General features: G+C 42.0%; 1 protein-coding gene across 47 annotated transcripts in view; it reads right to left on the bottom strand.

The window, feature by feature from the left end:
- DOCK9 (dedicator of cytokinesis 9) overlaps positions 1-24,540 on the bottom strand; it is a 260,331-nt gene that overhangs the window by 147,923 nt on the left and 87,868 nt on the right. For 13 of the 47 annotated variants that reach the window (XM_081046507.1, XM_081046509.1, XM_081046544.1 and 10 more), the window contains exon 1: positions 12,831-13,003. The exons of 17 other annotated variants lie outside the window; for them this stretch is intronic. In XM_081046507.1, the coding sequence (XP_080902633.1) occupies positions 12,831-12,956 (126 nt within the window). In that variant the 5' untranslated portion in view covers positions 12,957-13,003. Of the gene's footprint in view, positions 1-12,830; positions 13,112-24,540 lie in introns of those variants that run through there. 17 more of the 47 variants (XM_081046513.1, XM_081046535.1, XM_081046546.1 and 14 more) reach the window with 5 other exon arrangements.

Here is a 24,540-nt window from a genome sequence, read left to right as displayed (position 1 = left end):
TTAATCAAATTGAAGGCAGTGTGGCCAGTGTGGTTATGAAAGCTGAGTCGTGCAGGCACATGGGCTGTTACCAGGCTCCATAGAGTTAATAAAGGTAAAATGCTTGGCAGAACCTGGCAAACGGTAAGCACATAATAAACGTTGCTATTATTATTATTATTATTATTATTATTATAATTAAATGTGTTGCTTGCATGAGAGGAATCTTAGATTTTTTCATTTTTCGAGTGCTCCAATCTGTTTACAAAAATTTTCCCACACCCTCCAGGAATATATGAAATGAAACAGACAACAATGGTAGGGGCATTCACAAAGAAGGGAAAACAAAAGGCCAAAGACAGAGGAAACGGTACAATAATAAACAGAGATGACACTGGAATTCAGGGATTAAGCCCCAAAGAAACATAAATAGATGCTTACGTTATAAACTGAATTGAGGAGTACGGATCAAGTTTGTGTCTGGAAGGACTGAGAAAAACAATTGGGGGGTCAGGGTGCACAGAGAGGCACTTCAGACCCATTCCCATTTGAGAAGCTCCACGAGAGAAGTAGATCGAAGATTCCAAAGGAGGAGAGAGGGGCAGACGGTAAACCCCAAGAGATACTCCTCACTGAGGGTTACGTGGTGCTTACCCAGGGGAGAAGATAGAGGCAGAGTCTGAGAGGCTCAGGTCCCACAGAAGGTTTTCTAACAGAGAATCAAAACCTTGGTTTCCATGGAGGAGTCCCACAGGCAAAGCCAGAAGCCAGGGCCACGTGATCCAAACGGTGGGGAGAAGGAGCTCCACAGCATGGGGACATGTGCACACATTAGCCCCTGACTCCCAGGCCCCACCCATCCCTCTCTACAGGTCAAAGCAGTGGCAACACAGCAAAACAAACTTCCGGTGATCACGCAGTTCCCACAGGCGCCAAAGAGCAGGACCCACCTGCCCTCCCATTAACCTCCCTTTCAGGCTTTCTAAACTCACTCCCTCCTGGAGCATTTGCTGCTGTGGGTCTGGCAGCTCAACATTCACGCAAATTGAAATTCCAGATCCACAGGCAATCAGACACCAGGGAATCTTCTCCATGCCAGGAAAACGAGATTCCTCTGGAATCCAGCAGACCTGGAAAGCGTCAGCCCACAAATGAGTTCAGTTTTGGCCAAACACACCTCGAAAATCATGAGAAGAGCTAAGCAAAAAGGCTTACAGATGCCGCTGCTCTTCCTTCTGACATGAGAGCTTCCTCTGATCTTCTAGTCATTTCTTGCCTTTGTGCCTCCGATAATTAACACAAGCTAAAACCTAAATGCCACTTCTTAAAATAGCAAACTAAGGAAATGGCAACTCTTGGAGCATGCTATTTTAAGAAATAAGAAATCCATCGTTTCTGCTTATGAAGAATTTAGGACTTCCTTGATTTCTCTGCATGGCCATAAAAGCTACTTGATCAGCTGAGGTAAAAACCTTTCAGGGAGCTTAGCCCATTTTCAAAGCAGTGCACTTGTCAGCGTTGCCAACAAGACACCAATACGGTTGCTGGGGAGGGGACAATATGACTTGCAATAAGAAGGGGCTTGGGAAACCACATCATAATCAGTGTGGCCCCATGAGCCTCTACTGCTCTCTCGCACACAATCTCACGACATATTCCCACCAAGGCCTTCTTGAAGCTGTCACACTTGAAGGAAGAATCCTCATTTTCCTATAGTTAGGGTGCCTCTAATTATAGCTGCCTCTCTTCCTCACATGCAAATGTTATTAGCAGTTATACGTTCCTTCTCTTCAGAGTTTTACTGAGCATTGCGCCAGGTCTTTGGGACACCACGATAAAAAGGATACAGCCACCCCACCCTCCCCAGAGAGCTCACAATCCAGATGGAAGACACATGTGTGAACCATTAGAATACAATGACTACCAGCAGTGGGAACCCACAAAGTGGTGTCTGACCCACAAGAATGAACCTGACTTCCTCCCAATTGGGTTACAAGCTCCACAAGGACAGACTTTTCCAGTTTATTCACTGCTTTCTCCAGCACCTAGAACAGCACCCAGCATGGCATAGGCACCCAATAAATATGTTGGATGAATGAAGGAACTCAGCAGCGTGGGGTACTTCTTAAAGGACGCTAAAAGGTAAATGAGTTAGCCAGAAGTCAGGGTGAATGGGCGATTCCTTCCAGAGAAAACAGAGATGACAGGGAGCATGCTCACAGATGGAACCAGATTTTGTAAGGCCTGAAGTCTGTATAATCGGAGGAGGAGCGTGTTAAAAAATACAAAGTTACGAATATAAAGTTGCTGGAGTCCCTCCCAGGACCTTGGACGGAATCCTGAAACCGAAGCTTCGTTAGCTTCAGGATAAATCCTCCTCTGAGCACGGTGAGTTCCGGAAGCAGCAAGCAGCTCACAATAGCTGGGGCACAGCCGCATAAAAGGCTTGGGTGGCAGCAGGCCAAGGGTTTGGGGCACCAAGTCCTAGGGGTGCTACAGCATCCCTGGAAATCCAACGTGCTAGGGAAAACTACATTTATGAGAACTCCTTTCTAAAACAATACTCGGTGGCTGCAAAGAACACGTGAATAAGTTACCTGAGGTGGGCAGCAGGATGCCCGGATGGGCATACTTGAGAAATAATGGATGGTTAACCGTACGGCCTTAGCTTCTCTGAATACTTGGGCAACACTGGAGTCAGAGAGGAATGGTTCTGTACAAGGGGTCCCCACTGCACCTCTGCCTAAGCAGTCCCTCGTCTCCCATCTAAAACAGTAAACAATCTAAACAGCACCCAATTGAGGGAGTAGCAATGATTAGCCCACCTGGGGTGCCCATGTCCCAAAGCCACCCCGGCCTACACACAGCCTGTGATAAAAGACGAGGCCAGAGTGACAGGCGGGCCCATTGACAAGGGGCCTAAGGAAGCCAGCAAACCAGTGCAGGAAGAAGGCGACTAGATGCCTTGTCACCCTGTAGCCATGGACAATGACCTCCCATCAACTTGTAACAGACATGCTCTTCTTCCCTTAACCCAGGACGTTAAAACTTAGGAGACCCAGGTATTCAATATGCTCGCATTCCGCTTCGGTCATCCATGTTCTTCTCCAGGTTGTTCATCGGTGTGTGCAGGACCAACGGTCTTGGCAGCTGGTTAGAAGCATGCTTGTTGAAAAGGAGCAGGAGGTTCGGTAACGTTCGGTACAAACGTCAGAACCTGAGATTATGTGGTCCAGGCCTCCTGTGTCACAGACAGGGGAGCTGGGAGCAAGGGGGTTGCGTGACTGTCCCAGGTCCCAGGAGGAGCTGCTGGCAGGTGGCGGGCCTAGTTCCAAGGGCTCCTGACACCTGCTCCGTACGCAGCCTCTACGTTTTAATTTCTGCACTTTCATTGACAACCTACACAAGCAGGTCATACAAAAGGCTGGAGGGGAAAAGAGAACCTGATCTAAGTTTGGACTGAGAAGCAAATTCAAACCTGGGCATTAAACCACAACAGTGAATGAACTGGAGAAGGTTTGGGAGAAGGCATGACAAACCCCAAACTCTCAGATGTCTAAATATATTTCTCACACTGAAATGTCGCGTTATCCTCAGGACACGCTAACACCAAGAATGACATACTTGTGAATCTAGTTTTTTATATTATAAACACTGATAAGATGTGGAATTCCCCTTTTATACAGCACCACAGAAAGCACGCACATCAGAGAACCTGTCACACAATGTTTTATTTAGTTAGGCATGTCAGTATTAGCAAAACGTGGACACTCAAAATCAATTTGAGAGAAGGAAAAGAGTCTGGATTTCGTATTTGTCAGTTTTATAAGTAACTGTGCTTTCCTGAAATTATTATCCTATTACTAAAACATGAAGAGAAAGACTACACAACACTATCAAATCAATGGCATCTAGAAAATGGTGTAAGACACAAATAATGGAAATTGAGGTAACAATAAAGATAATAATACTGACTAACGAAAACCCACATAACTGCTTGCATTTAGTCAGCTGGGCTCAATGGAGATGATGCAGAGAATGCTAATGAAGAAAGGAAGGCACAACAGGGGTTTGTGAGACTTGCTCCATGCCCTGTGCCCAGGGAGCACGCAGGAGAAAGCTAAGTGGAAAGGGGCTATTGCCCTTGCAAAGACAATGCCTGAAGTGTCTTCTCTCCTGACACAGCCCTGGCCTAAGAGAGGCAAAGAAGAGTGTAAGGAGGACAGAGAGACGGCAGAGGAGAGCCTGAGGGGCAGGCTCAGCATGTCTCTTACACACGTCCATCCCAGCTTCTAATTCTGCTGGCCAGTTTTTCACATGCGAAAAGACATAATGAAAGCGAAAAAGAAAAAAGATACCCTACAGTAGTTATACAAGTAACTCTATCTTAAATCTATACTACAGATTCTTTTCCAGCCAATAATCCCCCCATAGCATTATGGCCTGAAATTCTTCATTCTTCCCGTGTCCATAAAAGCTATTTTTGGTACCCTGAAATGAAGAGGTCAAGTAATTAAGCTAAAGGCTCCAAAAGCTAGATGTAGTGAGATTTCAGAACAACTTACTTTAAGCTTCTTATTTGGAGATATTGGGGGCAGAGGATGGAATATGCATAACATATATCTGGTTTACAGAAGTTTTTGCATACTGCATTGCCAGGAAGGCAGTTCGGAGACCAGGTAAGGGCAGATGTAAGGAGTGAGGATTAAAATCCTGGCCCCCAACATGTTTACTATTGTTGGAGGTGGTGACAGGTAGATGGGGGTTCATAACACCGGCTACGTGGTCCTTGGAGTGTGGCCCCAAACCGGCAGCATCAGCATTACCTGGAACTGGTTAGAAATGCAAATTCAGCCCAGACCTACTGAATCAGAAATTTGGAGGTGGGGGGAGCAAGCCATCTGGGTTTACCAAAGCTTCCAGGTGATTCTGGCACTCACCCAAGTTGAGAACCAGGCTACTCCTCTATCTCCTTTTGTGTATGTTTAAGAATTTCATATTTAAAAGTATTTTCAAAAAATCCTGGCTGTACTGATTATCGGTGCTGTGGCCTTGGGGCCGTTATTCAACCTGCATACCCACATCTGAAAATGGGAAAAGTAACAACTTTTCTTATCATCATCACGGGGTTAGTGAAGCATTTCTTTTTTTGTTGTTGTTGTTGAGTGCCCACTGGCCCATGTGGGAATCGAACCGGCAGCCCTCGGAGTTAGGAGCATGGAGCTCTAACCACCTGCGCCACCGGGCTGGCCCTAGTGAAGCATTTCAATATATAGTGCCTGTCCAGGGCAGAAACTCAACCAATGGTCGTCATAGGAATCACACATAACTGTCATTCCGACACAACAGAGTTTTAGCCCCTACAATATACACACGCCTTTGCTGGATGACACACACATTATCTCATTAAACCTCTCCCCAACGCTGTATGGTACATCCTCAACATTTCACAGATGAGGAAATTGAAGCTCAGAGGGAGTACATGAATTACTGAAGGTCACACAGATGGTGACCCTTCCCATAACCCACTGGCAATAAGCACGATGGAATTTCAGAGTTCTAGGACAGGAAGCGCTTCCCCAATCCTTCTGTTTCCCTTTGTATGAGAACTAATAACACTGTTTCACACTGTGAGGCCTCCGCAGCCACCACTCAGGGAGGACAGAGTCTGATGCCTTGCTCTCTGCCCAGCTCTGAGACCTGGAAATGGAAACCACATTGAACGGCTCAGGCTCCATCATCTCACCAACAGAAACGGAAAAGGCAGAGTCCTTTCCAGACGGATACTCATTTTCTGTTTCAAGAACATTAAAAAAAGTCACACCGCAAAATACTAAATCTTCTTGGAGAACCAGGTTTGAAGGGTGGAACACATATTAATGCCATTAGGCAGTACTTAATTTACTTTACCAATAAATAGTTCAAGGACATGCTGTTGGCAAGGAAAACCCACCCTTACACTTTTCCACATATAATCAATTTACTGGGACACTGGTAAAAGGTCACACAATGATTTTTCCAAGTGTACTACAACCATGAAAGGTGACGTTATGGTTTCAGGAGTGGCGGACAGGAAGAGACGGTCTTGATGCCAGAAGGGGCGCTGGCTAAGAGGGAGAGACAAGGCCTTTGACTTTGGTCACATCAGTTTGCATGTCTGTACTCAAGTACTCAGGTAAAATGTAAGTTAATATGATTTAGGTCAAGAATACCAGAAGCACAGGATATTTGGGGGGCACAATACCCACATCATATTTAGTCCAGCAGATTCCTCTAGATGCTTCCCTTGTTACTTTTTGGAAGTTCAACACATTTGGATATTGGTGGCTAAAACTTCTGAAGGGGAAGAGGGAAGAATAAAGGAGAATTAGCCTCAGATCCAGTCTCTCTTCAGTTTCTTCAACCCATTGTTTGCCAATATATCCTGCAAAGGATCACCAGGACCCTACAGATAAGCAGAAAAGGGGGTGGGGGAGCAGGGGGAGCTGTGACACTATGTCAGATATGGAATACAAAGCAAACAAAACCATGGTTCCTACAAGGCATAGTCCCCCCATTAGTGAAGGATACTGGAGTATAAACTCCAGCTACACTATGGCAGAAATGCATAATTACTTAACACACTAGAGTAACACGCTGGACCACAGGAGCACACAGTCTCTGGGAAAATGTGGAGAGGAGGTTTGAAAAGGCTTCTCAGAAGAGCTGGCATGTGAGCTGGGACTTGAAAGATAGAAGAGAATGGTCAGGCAGGGAAGCACACGCCAGACAAAGGAAGAACAATTCCAGATGTGAAAGCACCTCCCGTAGAAGAATAGTGGGCCCAAGACAGGACACATTTTGGAAGTTGCAAGAGACAAGGCCAGCAAGCAAGGCCAGAGCCAGCCTCATGCAGGCCATGCTTTGCCTTCTCTGCCGAGAGAAGGGGTGTAAGCAGGTTTCAGCAGGAAATGAATAACAGTATCTGTAATTTGAAAAAAGCAGCCAGGTAGCAACACGTTGGAGCACGGAGAGACTGAATGTAGTAAGTTGACCAGGGCAGTCCTGATAACCTTTGGAGATGACGAATCCAGAGGGCAGACACTACTACTTTCTCCATCTGACAGAAGCATGACCTTGGCTTAGAAATGTCACGGTGTGACATTCAAAGACACAGTAGCCGGGTCCCCTGACCGTGAGTGCACAGCTCTGCACACTCTCATCTGCTTCTGCCTCAGTGGTAACAACTGTAATAGCAAGGAGGTTCCAACACAGAACTACAGACTGACTCCTCCCCAAGGCCCTCAGAGACCCACTGGTAAGTGGCACACACCTTGCCTGGAAAAATCAAGCACTAAAAACGTCTAGAGCCTCAAAATGTCACTCTAAGAAAAACTTAGGACTAGCTGTATCACATTACGGGGATATTTCAAACTTCTGTAAAGTTGAAGATAAACTATAATTTCTGAGTCTCTGTGGTTCTAAAATTATTCTCAATCATATATCATCTGTAGGCTCAAGCTGAGGCTTCTTGCTAACTCCAAATTCTCCTGCCACTGTTATTTATTACCAGGTTGGTCAACACACTTCACTCGTGTTACTGACTGACATTGGGTGAAAAGCCAATATCCTTGTTTTGCAGCTGCTACACCTCAAAACCCAAACGATTTTTGGATAAACTGAGCTTAGAATCTAAAACCAAACTCCAGGGTCTTGACCTGACTCCATCAGAGGTTATTCTGATCAAAACTAATAATCCTGAAACACGGAGCTTTCGCCCCAGAAGAGACCTTAGAGATTTACTACATACTTCTCATTTTACAGATGAGAAAACTTCTGGAGCTGGGGTTGGGTAGGGCCAGGGGAGGAAAGGGTGGTGATCTGCAGATGGCAAAGCAGATACTGGACCAAAGTCAGTCTCTGGTCTCCAAAGCGTTTTCTATGACACCAGACACAGCACCTGCAACCTGTGGCAACGTTCTGCTGCCACCTGTCAAGGAGTAGAGCACCGTGGGCAAGCAGCAACCTTCTCTAAACACTACAAGGACCACCGTGCCCATTTTACTGATTCAGGAATAAACATTTCCAATTATCCTGGATCATGCTATAAATTTAAAACAAGAAAGAAAGAAACCTAGGGAGGATAATAAGGTATCTCCAGACTCTCAGCTATTCCACCAATCTATGTGTCTATATGTAACTTTCTGGGAACATAATACATGACATCCAAAATAAGAGTGGCTCCCAATACCAATTAATTCTATTTCGTTTGTATTTCCACCTGCTTCAGGACAACCATCCTTCTTTTTGTTTGTGCTATCAACGACTGTTGTTCTATCATTTATAAATTGGCCTTTCTCCAACAATTTTTAAATGTTCTAAGGGCAGGGAGTTTTTTCTTTTTCATCTTTATAATCCCCATGCCAAGCATAAGCAAATTGTTTTTAGATAAATTGTACATACACATACGTGTCCAGGCATGGGTTTTGGAAAATCTGACGGAAAACCAAAACTCCTGGCTGTCACTTACTAAATATGTAACTGAGCAGGGTACCTAACCCCTCGGTGCTCAGTGTCCTCACCTGTAAAAAGGGAAACAATAGCGTCCACCTTCTAGAATGATGAGGATTAACTGAAATAACATTTAATAGGCTTAAAACAGTGTCTTAAAACAGTGTCTGACACAGAGCAAGGCCCTCTATATATTTTTCCCATTTTATGACTATACTAAAAAAAAATTTAACAAGAAAACAACTGACATTACCTTGTTATAAAAAACAGTGACCAGTCATTCTGCCTCCCCATTGACAACAGACGTGAGAAAAGAAACACACAGGACATGGGTGGATTTTTGTGTTCTACCCACTCAAGAAGCCCAGAAGAGAAGAGAGGCTCAGCGTTGTAATGAGACAGGAACATAAGTGATGGAAGCTTTCTCTGGGATAGGTTTCCATGCTGGCAAGGTTAGTAAGTTCACTCTGACCCTATCTAAGCCTGCACTTCCCCAAGATTCCTTCCATGTACCATTCTACAAAGTATGTATGCAACTCTGGAGGCCTCATTCATACAAAGCGTTCATAAGAGCAGTGAGGGGCCCCTGTGCCTTCTGTAAAGCAGCACTGAGCCCACCTTAAGTGCTACAAAATGGAGAATGTGTTCTTGCTGGAGCCGGTAGATGCTTAAAGTGTTGCTTGCCCATTGGGAAAGGATGCGTGAGATTAACACTCATGGGCGCCGAATAAACAATGTGAAAAGCATTTCTGAGGAACAAAGCCCCTGGTTACCCAGACTCTGCTGCTTGAGGAGAGGGGGGGTATTTGTCTTGCTCACCTGTGTGTCCCTGTGCATTATACAGGACGTCTGGCAAATCTCAGGCCTTGTAAATGTGGGCCTAATGAACAAATGAATAAACAAATGAAGGGGGAGAACCAAAGAGCACAGTGAAGGTTTGCGGCTCTGCATGAGTAAAATTTCCTGTTTTGTTGCCTGGCTCCATGTCACTACATACAGCTTGCAGGAACTGCTTTCCTTCACCGCTCAATATTTTAAAAACAAAGAAACTACATATTAAATATCACCAACGTAATTAATATCATTAATTATTTCCATACACATCTACAGGGATGCAGGAAAACCTGTTGGGCAGAAGGGCATTATAAGTATAATTTAATTCACTCAATCACAGTCATCTGAAGTCCTACAGGATTTTGACAACATGATCATTGGCCATAAGTTTATACTTCAGGACTTGTGTCTTAATTCACTTCTGCTATTTCTAGAACAAAGAGAACTTCGGGGAGAGAAAAGATTTTCCCAGGTAAAGCACCGGTTTGTCCAACCGAAGCCCAGTCTCCTCCTTTCTACACCGGCATATACGCTGCCTCCTCACATTGTCAGCTAAAGTTAATCATCTGTTCATTCAAATACCACGATAAGAACTCAGATTCCATTTTTAACAATTGAAGATCCCAAAAAAATAACATAAATAGAAAAGGTGTCTTTAAAATGAAACTTTTCAAAAACTACCTAAACTACCTAATGAGTATACCTAACACATGAAAATTCACCCCTTCTCTATTTTCCCCCGTCTTTCTGCCTTCAAAATTCCCAGCAGGAGGCCTGTGTCCCAGTCCTTACCTGCCAACTCTTGAAAGTAACTCAACGAAAGGATAACACAAACAACATATACCCCAGCCATTTCTGACTCTTTGAGGTCACACCCTTCTCCTCTAAATTGTTAAGCAGGAACAAAATACTGAGAATGAATTATTTCCAGGGATTACTTTAGAGTTTGGGGGGACAAAAATAGGTATTCTGATGAATGCAGGGTAACCAACTTGTAGAGATCAAGACTATCCTGATTGTTCCCATTAGTCATTCACAGCCCACAAAGTCATTTGTCAATGACTATACAATTGTAAGAATTGCAAATAATTGAAAACAAATGGAATAATCATCAACTTATGGTACAGCTACAAACTAGAAGATACAGCCATTAAACGAAATGGCATAAATCTATATATGGTGACAAAGAAAGATGCTTAATACGTTCTGGGAGAAAATTAATGCAGAAATCTATAGTACCAGCACACTTTCCACACACACACACATACACACACACACACACACACACATACACACACAGAGTTATATTTTTATATGCACAGAACATTATAAAGTTTCAGAGGCTGCAATATTCAACTTACAGGCACCAAAAAGTGGGCACTTCTGGAGAGCAAAAGCAAGGGCACTTTATTTTTCCCTCTGTCTACACTATTCAAATTTCTTTTACATACATTAATTACTTTTATGCTTTCTAAACTATGTGATGTTTCCCCCCAAGGACTGATTGCACATAACTAAAAGCAGCAAAACTTGATTTCAAAATGTCCCCGTTTAAATAAAGTTACTTAGACTTAAACGGGGTAGACTTGGGGATTCTCACCGAGTGCGTGGGCTACTGACAGAACGAATAGCACTAGAAGAAACAGATTTCATGCCTGTGCTGGGGTACTTTTTAAAACTCATCTTGAAACACCGGTGTACTCCAAGCAGTGCGTGGAATCCTCATTCGCCGTGGGCAGCAATCACCTGTAAGGAGATCTGCGCTGGGCAGAGGCCCTACTTAAATATTCTTGCTTCTCTTATCTGATATTAGCTCTTTTTATCTTGCTTCCCCCCACGGAAGAAGAGAAACACTAGCAGATAAGAAAAAGTGTCTGGTTGTATCACTGTTCCCTTCACCTCTCCCTCACACCTCTCCCTGACGGCGCACAGAGCCAGAGCCCCCCATGCTGCCAGAAGCTTCTGAGCCCTGAGGAGCATCCCCTCCAGGCACAGCGACAGCAGCACGGCCTTCTCCATTACAGCGGGGGGCATGGGGGGCAAAAAACAAAACTCCCCGTGGAACTGCCTGGAGTGAGATTTGACCTAAACAAACAACTGGGACGTGAGTGGCCATTTTTTTTTTTTTGAGCACTAGAAAGAAAAATAAGTTTTTTAAAAGTCACTGTGGAATTGGAAAAAAAAAAATCACGCCGCATCTTTCTATAGTGTATTTAATCCTCTGGACAAATATTTTTACACATCTGAAGAATCACTGACAACAGATTTTTAAGAAGATTCGCAAGGGAACCCAAACCACACAACTTCCTCCAAGAAATCATAAGTTACATCAGCTGGGAGGTTTAATGAATTAAATTTATACAGCACGTACGCGGCTCAAACTACTCAATTCATAAAAGAACTGTTATGCTAGCTGACATAGATAGATAGATAGATAGATAGATAGATAGATAGATAGATAGATAGATAAACGATATACCAACATGGGGACATAAATCTCTCAGATGAAAATATGCAGTGAAAAAGTCCATCATACTTGACTCTCAGTTCATGGTTAGCAACATAATTTTGAAGGTAATACAAGGCAGTCTCATGTGTCACAGAGGAATGCAGTTTAATTCAAATCCAATCCAGATTCTTAAAGCCATTAATTGAAAATTAATTAACCAAACACTTTATGATAACAGCAGCTGGACCTCTGTTTAAAAAAAAAACACTATATAGAATTGCTAAGGATTTGTTTAACAATCCCTTTAACAGATCATTTGAAAGGTTCAATTGTTCCCTCTGCAGTGCATGTTGATGGTTTTCTGCAGTTTGCTTAAAAAAATTATGTGCCTTTATTGTACTAAAGAAATTCCGAGAGAGAAGCACAACCTACTCACTGATGGTAACACAACCATTTTTCACATTCCTCCCTTACAAAGTCAACCGAAACACTTGAATCTATCCAAACTGCTATGAGTCTAGCTAATGTGAAGAAGAGAAACATTTCTCAATTAGTTCAAAGTTTAGCTTTTTTCTTACGCTGTTCAAGGCAAACCTGTTAAAATGAGTGAGTGAATGAGAACATGTGTAACTTCAACAGTTAATGTTCCTTAAAATCCCCCAAGGTCATCTTCCACATTTTCTCTATAACAAATACATCATGTAAACATGTTTTAATTTTGCAAAGGACATCTTTTTCAACCCTATAGAAAGCAATTAAAACATGCCTCTCTGGGTGCACATCTGGCAACACTGCAGCTAGGTGGGACATCATTTTAAACAATACATGGTTGTTCTGTACAAAGAAGCCTCCTGGAAGCCACGTTCACCCACAAAATATCAACATATCTTTCCTCTCAAAGAAGAATGAAAGTAGAACGGAAGACAATCTACAGGAAAGAAGGGAGAGGAGAGTTCACAAGAGACAGGCAGAGCAAGCTTTAAAATCAAAGCGAGGGCAAGAAGCACTGAACGCTCACACACGAGCAAAGCCCTGTGTGGGGAAAGCAACAGAAACACTGTGGGTGAGCCCCTCTTACCAGCACTGGCACTGGGCTCTCTGCTTCCACTTCTCCCTGAACTGCATCTTTTCGTTGCAGGGGAGATTCGATCACCAGCTCCTTTTTGACACTTCTACTACTTGTCCTGCATTTATCAGCCTGCATTCTCGGCTGAAAACGCAAGTCAGAAAGTCTGCAACTTGGACAGCTGCGAGTCTTTGGCTGTGTAAGGCACACGCATGCCAGTGGTCAGAGGGAGGAAAGGAAGCTGGCTTCCCAGGCACAAGTGGTCAGCCCCTCTGGCTGGGTCCCCAGAGCCCGCCAGGGTGGGAGGGCACGCCAGCAAGGGCCAGCCTCCAGGGGTGTTACTACTGCTCGGAAAATGGGAGGTTCCCACTCACTGGCCAAAGGAAAACAAACCCAGAACTGTACAATACACAGTGTACTGCCTCTCCAGTAAAGAGCGGCCCCATTGTGTCGGCTCCACATGGCGTGGGCCAAATCGACCCGAATCAAAATAGTGCAGTGTTTAAAAGGAAACCAGTCACAGTTCGGCTCCTTCACAATTACTTCACATCTAAAGCTCATGTGGCTGAAGAGACAGCTAGGTCATCTGCGTGTTCTAAAATTCTTACCATTTCTGGTGAGAAATGTTATGGCTAAACACCAAAAGCTTGGCTGATGATCAAAGCCAGGAAGAGCAACCAGCAAGGGGTTCCACAGACTGCACCTCGCAGCTGCAGGTCTAAAGAAAAAGATTCTCCCTACATGTAAAACGTAATTTATCAATTATTTTGTGCTGAAAAGTCAAGGTCATCAAACATTTTCCTGGGAAACCATGTATCACGGTAAATGCTCTTGTTAAACAGAATACTACCTTAAGTCCATCAACAGGTACGAGGTACTGAGAGGCTCACAGTAAAAAATATATGGCAGGGTATCTCTCCCTTCAAGCAGTGTCAGAGCTAGTTGAGAAGGCAAGATGGACAGACATCACAAGTGACGGATTAGCATAATTAACAGAGGTTTACATAACCTCTAAAATAGCTACAGGAATGTAGCTGCCTCACTATCCCATGGTTCAATGGTGATCACACCCAAAATGTGATTTCCTCAAAGCCTATTTTATATTCCTTCCTCACTATAACAGTGGAGTGATTTTTAAATCACTTTAAAATCATCTCCTAAGGAAAACAAAAACAGAAGTGTTAAGGGATCTATTAAAAAATCACATGGAAAATGGGCATGAGGATGGTATTAAATATTCATCTGCACTTCCTGGGCAGCTGCAGCACTTCTCCCAGTTAGTTACTTATTTCCCTGAAATCAGAGAGGATTTGGTAATAGTTGATAATAGAATTTGTAGTAGAAGTAAAAAAAAATGGAACTAGGAGTCACTTAGCAACAACAGGTGCATTAAGGCACACTACCCAGGGAAATAGACAAACTATTATGTAAGATACAGGTACAAGTCTCCCACTTTCTAGGCAAAGTAACTGAGGCTGGGTGGGCGGGGGTAGGGGCAATAGGGGAGCCAAGATGGCACCCTATGCCCACCTGTTCTCCTTCCCACGAGGGCCTCAGTTGCTTAAACACCAGGAATCCTGAGTGTGGATATTAACTGTGTAATAAGTCACAAGGATTCAATGAGTCTATTAAAAAAATTAGCGGTTTTTATAACTTTTTTTTAAACTACCAATTTCTCAACTGAGGGTAATCTTTCAGGGGACATATAAACTCACCAAATCAGTGTTCCAAAATAGTATGCTCTATGAAGTTTTAAAAAATCTATCTTTGTAAAGTTACAAGAGGATAGGAAAGAGCCCAAAGAGCGTCAGTTACATAAATACAGAACTGAAATAACAGTTAAATCAACATTTACAAATGTCCGATAAATCAGAGGAGGCAAGAAAGGATCAAGCCACAAGCACTAAATAGACAAACGGAGCCTCAGTAAAGTACAGCATAATCAACAACTTGAAAACCTTGTAGAAATGGCCCCAGAAGTTCTAAATAGCCCAATTCTTCCTCACACCACCAACATCATTAAGCCACCAGAAGTTCTGGACTTTAAGGAGAGAAATGCGATCCTATTTGTTGGGTCAAAAAACCCTGACATTCTGTAAGTAATGAGAAGGAACTTAAAAAGTTATTTATTTTATGAAACTAGAGGTGCTTGCTGTGTCCCAAGTGATAAATAATAACTTATTTAATCTTCCTAACAATAACATGGTTATTCCCATTTTACAGATGAAGAAACTGATGCACAGAGATGTTATGTATGTGCAGAAGGTCAGACAGCAAGCAATTTGGATCCAGTGTACGCACTCTTAACCATGCTACCATGCTGAACCAGTTGTCTATTTCAACTATGCCAACTGCTGAAAAGCAGAAATATGTAAAAGCTCCTGATCAGCAATTAGATAAAGACAGCATCTGAGTTTCATCCCATCGAGGTAAAAATGGCATAGCACAGTGCCTGGTACATAGTAGATATTAATGGCAACTACAGTTGTTGCTGTTGTTATTGCAATCTGAAGAAATAGACCTTAGTCTTAAATTCCGGACTTTGACCACGTGATCTAAAATGACAATTCCACCAACTGTGTTGCTTCAACGCATTACAAAGCACCTTGGCAATTTAACGCAACTCTTCTTCCCTCTTTCCAGCTCAGCTATGACAACTGCCTTCAATCCTTTGAACCCCCTGTGTTCATGCCAGGAGCCAGGTATTTTCTTCTTGAAGTTTTTCCATATTTTTCAAAATTTTAGCAGTGAATTTATATTTCTTTTGTAATCAAGGAAAAATTTTTGAATTGTCTCTGAGTTTCCAGGTAGCCAGGACCAAAAGGCAAACATGACCAGATGCCTTTCTCAGGGCATAATGATCAATATCATCAAAAGAAGACAACACACCAAGCTGTAAGGCACGTAAATTTTCTAAAAAGTTTCTCACACGGAGATTTACATAAAAGGGGACTGATTAATGTAATAGACAAAGTTCTCAATATGTTTATAGGAAATGCAGCAGCCAGATACACACAGCTTTCTCACCACCATCTCAGAGGATTACACTGAAATCCCAGATAAACAGACATCTAGTCTACCACCTTTGAGTGGGTCCAACTTATGGAAGAAGAAAATGCTCATAACCTAGAGCACTGAAGAAACTATCGTGAGCCTTCGTGCTGTATAACTTCTTGGGCAATATGAGGTGTCTTGGTACTATTCTGCTCATTTAGGACAGACCAATACTTTAGAAATCTGATCGTCAAGGAGAGTCATGTGGTACAGCATTTAACTCCAGAACCTAAACCTCCTAGTAGGATGTGGTTTCTCTAGGGGGTTCATGAGATCAATATTTGAGGCCATGAGAAAGGCATCTGGTCAGAGCAGCCACAAGAGGAAATGCCATCTTAGAAGGACAGGAAATAGGTGGCCAAGGTTTCCTTTGCAACATTTCAAAGAACAAGGTATGGGCTAGACCTCTCCATTCAAATCCACAAACATTTACTGAGCTTCTGCTATCCAGCAGCCTCAAGTTCTTTCACACACTAACTTGTTGAACTCTTACAACAACAAACACATCTATGAACATATATTAAGGATAATGAGCTTTACAACTAAAACAGAATGGAGGAAACCCCGTGGGGAAGGAGGAACATTTCAGAAGTAGGATGGAATGAATACTTCTATGTATGGGTTTTGGTCTCAGATTTTAATAGGCATACAAATTATTATACGGGTTGGGTACAAAACCATGAAAAACTATAGGAAATTTAAAGAATTTTTCAAGGGCAATTGTTTTGCTATAAGAAAGACTAACTTTAGACTCTAAAACCCCTACTTCCCCCCCACACACACACAAGATGAAGTTCCATCACATTCTGAAAAGCAAGAAGCTGTAGGCCGTATCACACAGAGGAAGGACTCCTGTGCATGCCTCGGGACCCAGTTTAAATATAACATTCCTTACAGAACTTCCTTTGAATCTTCTGGCCAGAATTAATTAGCTCCTCTGCTGTTAATCCTCTGGGTATTACTTTTATTTACCTCTATTTCGGAGCTTTTCACAGTCTATCTTTTATTAAGTTTGTACATGTCACACTCTTTGGTAAGACTATAAATTCACGAGAGCCAGGAACTATATATTAACCGCCTTTGAGTCTCTAGTATCTTTAGTATTATAAGCACTCAAAACATATTTGCTGAATTGAATGCTTATGTCAGTTTAGCCCTGAAGTGAAATTTAGGAGTTGTAAAACTATGCAAACATTTTCACTTGTTAATGGCCCAAATTAAGGCAGAAGCATTTAAATGTTCATAAACTGAAATCCGACAGAACATTTACCAATAATTATAATGTTCCTTTTCCCAGCTAAGAACATATTACTCTGAATAACTTGCAAGACATTTTTTGAGACAAATATACACAGGGAAACAGAAGAACTGAACCTTTAAGAAGTACGATTAAACTTGTTTTTAGTAATGAATTATATAAAATTTGAAACTGCATTTTGCTATAGATAATAACTATATAAGAAATAACCATACAAGGAATAAATATCAATTAACTCATGGAATTTTTTTTTACTTATTAGGGGCTCTTGGCATATCAGAAAAATATTTAATATATAACAATTAACTTTATAGGCAAATTTATATATATATATGTCTTTAAAGTATGTGTAAAGTATATTTAAATATATAAAATACATGTATACACACATACACATACTTTGAAGTAGAGACTTAGACATCTAAATATCTAAATATTAAATAAATACTCACACACATAGATTTACATCTCTACTCCAAAGTAATACTTTTCCCGTGTTCTGAGAAAATTTGAAACAATAAGTATAAATTATTGAGAAAAATTACAAAAAGTAGCAAATGACTAAATGTTTTCCACAGTGTATTGTTGTTACTAGTCAGCTTGCCGGCCAAAGAAAAGAAAAGGTGTCAGGAAAATGATCTGCCCTTCTGAGAAAAACAAAGATATGGTACAAAGAAGGCAGAAGAAGTAGCAAAACAGAACAGTCGAGGATTAGAGGCAGCGCATGCAGGGAGCAAAGAGATAAACAGTTACGGAGGTGGGAGAGGAGAGAAGGTCTCTACATCAGACTCTTGAGGCCCGTTAGAGTTAATACCCCCCCAAAAAATGCATTCTGATATAAAGTCTGATGCTCATCTCATTTTTGTCATTAGAGATTTAACCCAATAATCAAATGGAATACACATTATCATCCAGTCTAGTGTTTCTTAGCCTGGAATCCAAGCCAGAACTTGTGGGGAAAGTGGTCCACGAACCCTCTAAAATTACATTCAAAATTCTGTGTGCCTGTGTGCTCGCTTCGGCAGCACATATACTAAAACTCTGTGTGCCTGTGATGTTTCTGAAGAGAGACGCCTCGTTTATCCAGTTCTTAGTGAAGTGACCAACGGAAGATGCTCCACTCACAGAAAAAGGAAACTGAGGTCCCGAGAGCTGGGCTAGAGAGCCACCCAAAGTTGCAGGACACAAAAGTTCTTCACTTTAGCAGGTTCAATTCTACTTAAGTAGAGATAACAGCAATTCAAACACCAAGTGCCCGTTAAATGAACAAGCATTAGATGGCAATCAACAGTGTCAACACCTGCAGTCTGCTGCCTGTTAATGGATGGCCAGGTGGTCAAATGGGTCATCACGGGAAGCCCAATGCCCAGCAGACAGCCCAAGGCCAATAAAGTGTAACTGCAAAACAGAACAAATCATATAACCAATAAAAATTATGTTTGGGGGAACTTTTAACGACATTGAGAAAATGCCCACAATTATACATACACACAGGCTGAAAAAAAACAAAACAAAAAAATGACCTCTGATATGTGAGACTATGAGTGACTTTTTTCCCCTCCAAACTCTTTTGTTTTCCAAGTTTTCATCAAAAGTATTTATCACTTCTATAGTCAGAAATAAATGAAAACACTAGATTACCAGATAATGGTATAGAAAAAGCTCACACTGAGGTTTTATTTCCCACTATGCCTTTCAACAGCTGGATGATATTACAAAAGTCACTTCCCCTCTCTGGGTCCCACAAACTTCACCTGTAAAATGAAGGACTTTAACCACAAGATCTTTCTAGCTCTATGTGTCTATAATATTAACTATTAAAATTCCACTTATTGACGACATTGGGGGAAAAACAAACCACCTCAATGGAATGATAAACATTCCAAAATCATATTGCCCTACCACCCACATAGACTAAAAAGCGGATCTATTTCTAAACTGTGTCCAATCCTCATTTCCAACAGAGCAGGAGCAGAGCCGAGAGGCTGGGAGACGGCAAGAACTACAGGATGTTCTGTTGGTGAAGAAGGGAGTCAGGGGACAGGCCCTCATGAAGACTCTATCTTCAGGTGAGGAAGCTAAGACAGGGAAAGTCCTTCCACTTCTGGAGACCGCTCTCTGGTACTGGCTGTGTGGATTTAGGACAGCGGCTTCACCTCTCTGGGCCCTGTTCCCTCATCTGGATCAGGATGTTTACCATTACAATCCTGTTTAGATTCTGTTCATTCTCAAGACCAAAGAGGACAATGGATGTGTCCCACTGAGTGGCAGAACCCTGCCTGAAGCCACAAATGTTCCAGAGGCTTCTCAGTAAAGACACCCCCTTTCCCTGCTCCCATTTTTCCATATCACCATCTAGCATTCTCTTTTCTATTTTTCTTATTTAATGTCTTTCTAACCACAATTTAAAAAAAAAAAAAAAAGAGGCTTTGTGAAGGCAGAGATTTTTGAGTATTTTGTTCACTGCTCTATTCCCAGGTCCTAAAACAGGGTAGGGACTCAAAAAATATTTCTTGAATGAATTTACCGCAGGGTCAGGATCCGCTCAGTCTAGATATAGAGTTCTTACGCCCTGGACACCAATAGTTTTTCTGTAAAACTGTCAATTTATTTTAATCACAATAACGATAATTCAGCCAGCACTGTCAATTATTCATTTTAGAGATGGAAATTTACAAAGCCAAGGAAAACATGATATGCCTGGGATTTTTCTCAGGAAAGGAAACTCCCAGATTGAGTTACCAAAACCCAGCCAGTCGCACAGACTCAGTCTTGACTAGAGCTATCCCTGCGTGTTTTACCTCCCCGTCAGTTTTAAGTACTTGGGGGACAGGTGGGGATTATGTACTGTGTACACAGCAGGCAATCCATAGATGTTTGCTTATAGAATGAATGATGAAACTGCCTCATCTTGGTTTGACTGATCACAAACCCAAGCCTCACAGGAGCAGAATTGGCTGACTTTTCTTACTACATGACACGTGTTGAACTTAAGGGCCAGAGAATGGATGCCTGGTGAGAAAAACAATCAAAACTTTGTTTTCTTAAAGCATGTAAGTTTTTCTTCCTAAATAAAAGGCCTCATTCAATTATAAATGGAAGACAAATGTTCATTCTTTCACTTCTCCCCCCATCCACCTCCCAAAGCAACCTAATGAAAAATGCAAATAACCACCCTCCAAGTTTCTGGGTTTTGTAAATATTTGTGTCTGTTAATCGACTTACAGCAAGTTCGATCAGTGTTTATAAAGGACAACGTCAGTGGAACATCTGGATTTATAGACGACAGAGATGGGACTAGCTGTCAGAGGTCGCAGGGCCCTGAGCACTCCCCGGTGTCAGAGTTCACGGCCATCAGCTACCTAACACGGGAGGAGAGAGGATGGGCCTCCAGGCGAACGCTGGACACCTACTTTGGCAAAAGGAAACCGCCTCAGGCTACCAGGGGAAAGTCCACTAGGAGGAAATTCAGGGAAGGGGGTTACTCTCCCCTAGAACCTCTGGCTTAATTTAGCTTGAATTTAAAAGACAGTGATCATTTACAATAACACGGGTCCCCTAACAATAATTGGGAAGTCCCCTCTTTTAAGAAGCAGTACATTACGTCCCTTCCGTAAGATGAACTCATCAGCAGCAAAGATGAGGTATCCCTTCTCATCCTGCTGCCTAAACGAAAGCCTTCCACTTCTTCCCAGCTCATTGTGACTGATTTCCTATGTGAAATTAAGAGACTGCCAAGGAATAGAGAACAAAGCCAGAGTCTGAGGGGAGTTCAACATTATTCCTAGGCAACACATCCTGACAAGTCACACTTTCCCCGAGTGCCTATAAAAAATGCACTAAACTGAATGATCTCCTTCACCGATATGCTACAATCAAGGTGACCAGAGTTGGAGATACAAAAAGGGTAGGTGGGGAGGGCGACTGCCAAAGGAGGCCATCCAAGCTTCCCTTCTCTTCGCTGCCAAATCAAAACACACACATCCTGTAACTCAGAAACCAATGACCGGGCTGGTGGTGATAGTGATGGGTATGGAGCTCCAGCCGCCTGTGGTCCTTTACGAAGCTGTTGCACATCCAATGTCACTTCTGTTACATTTTTAAAGTATCACACACGGCAACACAATAGGCTTCAGCTTTCCCCTCTCAAACAAGGGGAAACACTCTTCCAGGAGAAGTGTGGTTTAAAAAAAGAGAGGGTGATGTTTAATCAAGCTCTGAAAACTGGAACACCAGTGGCTGTGAATATTCCACTGGCCTGTCCACAAAGACGGGCCAGGTCTTAAAGTCTCTTATAGATTCAAAACTATCAGGTTCAATAAATACAAAACAAACAAGGCTTCCAATGTTACATAAAGGCACTCCTTGGCGCACACTTCCATTTGCCAAGACCTCAGTCTAGAAGTCAATACTTATTTATTGTTTTTCATTGCAACCATCACACAGAAATTTCAACACATAAGGGGAGAGGAAAGGGAACAGAATGAATGACTTGGTGTGGCAGAGGTGGGCAAGGAAAACACTTCCCCTACTGCGTGCTGAGCACTTGACACGTATCCTCATTCAATTCAGTTCATTTAACCCTTACAATAGTCGCACTATAATTAGATATTTTTGTTTATTCAGACTGATGTTCTTATAAATTAAATAGCTTAACCTAAGTTCACACAGTTTTTATACTTTGGAACTATGTTCTAAAATTAAACTTAAACCAGGTAGTTAAATAGGTCAGAATATTTTATTTCCCTTTTGAAGATGTATCTCTTTAGGGGAGCCACAAAGAGTATTGAAGAGTTTTCTAAAGCCTGAAAATATTAGAATGAAAGATAACAGGAAATGAAAACCAAAAGTTAATATTAATAATGGTTGTGTACAAAATATGGGACAAAGGCTTTTATATTCCTTGCTTTCTACCTATCTATATTTTTTAAAACTTTCCCTAATAAGCATGAATTACTTTAAACTAAACACTTTTTAAAAATTTTTTAAAGCCATTTACTACTAGTGGCAAATTTTAAAAAACGATGTCCACAAAGTAGCTAATGAATATACGTACAGTGCTTCCTATAGGGCCAGGACTGGCGGAAAGTGAGGCATTGGATTCAGCAACAGAATCTAAGAGAGAGCTAAAAACTCAGTAATCAAGATAAATAAAATTTAAAGAAATACTCAAATAAATATCAAAATTGATTCCCCCCAAAAAAGCCATGATACACAAATCAAAATTTGAAATAAAGATAGGATCATTGTTACTGATTTTTTCTTTTATTTTTCTTTTGTGTCAGACTCCAAAACAGTTCTGCTCAGCTTGGGCTTGCTCTCGTCAGGCACTGTGATGAGCAGTATATTTATTCCTCCACCAACCCTGAGATGCGTACTCTTATTTTACAGATGAAGAAACTAAGGCACGGAAGTTAGGGAATTAGTCCAAGGTCACAGAACTAGTTCAAGGTCACAGAACTGTTATGTGGATAAACAACTTTAAACAGATTTTAAAAAGGTCATTTTTACTTGCCTTGACCATACAGATAAAATCAACATCTATTTTTAAAACTGGTCTCCACGTGACCAGATCTTCAGATGTCATCGACAAGTTGAAAGATTTAAAGTTCAAGCTCAACAGAAATTCTTTCTTAGAAAATTAAGTAATACAAGGGTACTTTGAGCAAAGGACCAAAACCTCACTCTATTGAAACCTTTTTTATTTTATTTTATTGTTCACAGATAGGTGAAACCTCCTGATGGTTCAAAGCCTAGAACAGAGTGAGGAAACGAGGAAATGCAGAAGGAAAGGCAAAGACTTTCCTCTCATTTTAATTCCCCAAGGAAGGAAGGAAGGAAGGAAGGAAGGAAGGAAGGAAGGAACAAACAAACAGTAAAACCTGGAGATCTGGCTCCCAAGGCAGGGCAGGGCAGGCTCCGAGTGTGCTAAACTGTGATTATTCCCCTGTGACTACCCCTCACACGTGGCTTCAGGGTAACACAGCACGCAGACCCTCTGCAGTCTCCCCTGCCCGCCTCACCACCCCTGCCCCAAGCCTCCTGCACAGAGTACCGACTGCATTGCCTCCTCACACCTTACCTTCATGCCTCCAGAAATGCTGTCTGTCAACTTGGAATGTTCCCCGCTACCACCTCCTGATCTTAATCTGTTAAATGCCTGCTCACCTCTGTGTTATACTGACTCCAGGACCCCCACTCCGAACTTCTGAATTAAAGCCTTGAGCTGAGACCCAGGGATCTGCATTTTTCACAGCTCTGCAGGCAGGCTTCCATTTATTTCTATCTGAGAAATCATGAAGTTAATTGAATAATTTAAAAGATACAGGAAGAACACCCACGATGTTTAAACCCAGATCCAGTACAAGGACATATCTGGGAGCCCATATCTGCATAGGAAGGACAGAGATGAGGATATTTGGCTGACAGTTGAAGGTGGCGTGGGGATGAGGCCAAAAGGTTTACTGTCCTCCATGGGACCTTATTAGCCTTATTGAAAACGCCGTGGCAGGTTTCGACTCATTAATGACTAACGACTAATTCCAAAAAGTCTATTTAGCTGGAATTTTTGGAAAAACATAACTTTGTGGATGGGTTCTTCCACCAGAATTACCCTTCACCCACCTTACTTGCTCTTTCTCCCCCCCCCCACCCCCACCTCTGCCAAAATAAGAAAAAAAAAAACGCCTTTCTAGTCAGTAAAAAGGATCTACAAAGCATGGTAAGCTTCACACATCTCTCAGATATTTGTAATGCTGGCATCACGTACTTAAACACTTGCTTAGCAGTATGCTTTCCTAAAGAGGGTGTAGAACAAAAGCAACCCGAGGTTTTGTTGCCTTGAATCCCTTCACAAACGCCTTACCGATTTGCCAGCTGAGTTACCAGCTCTCATTCAAGTTCACAGTTGTGACCTGTGGCCCTAACTAAAAGCAATGAAGCAATCTGTTTAGAGAAAGGCAACGTACGTTTCTAAGGATTTCCTTTCTCTCTGCCACAAGAGGAATAAGATGCCAAAGCTACATCCTCCACATGCATCCTCCCCAATTCACTGCAATAAAGCCATAATGAGAAAAGAATACCCCCACCCAAAAGTACAGGCTTAAGGTACAATGATTTTCCTTTTAAGTAGAATCTCTTACTCCAATTACACATTGGACTGATATAACTTTCATGAGCTTTCCTAGTCCCTGATTTAGGACTTGAAGAAAAGCCACTAAAATAAACCAAAAAAAAATACCAACCAACAAACAAAAAAAAACATCCCTTACACAAGTTTTGTTTTGTTGTTTTGTTTTTGTTTGTTTTTTAAACTGAGACTATGTAACACTTACCCCCACCTCCCATTTTGAAATAACTGTGGCATATACGACAATGTGTTCATTAATTTAGAGAACACAGGACTTCTAG

This window comes from Rhinolophus hipposideros, assembly GCF_964194185.1.
Source record: "Rhinolophus hipposideros genome assembly, chromosome: 4".
NCBI lineage: Eukaryota > Metazoa > Chordata > Mammalia > Chiroptera > Rhinolophidae > Rhinolophus > Rhinolophus hipposideros.
Note: the sequence above shows the minus strand (reverse complement) of the source record. Positions and strands in the feature narration are given on the sequence as shown.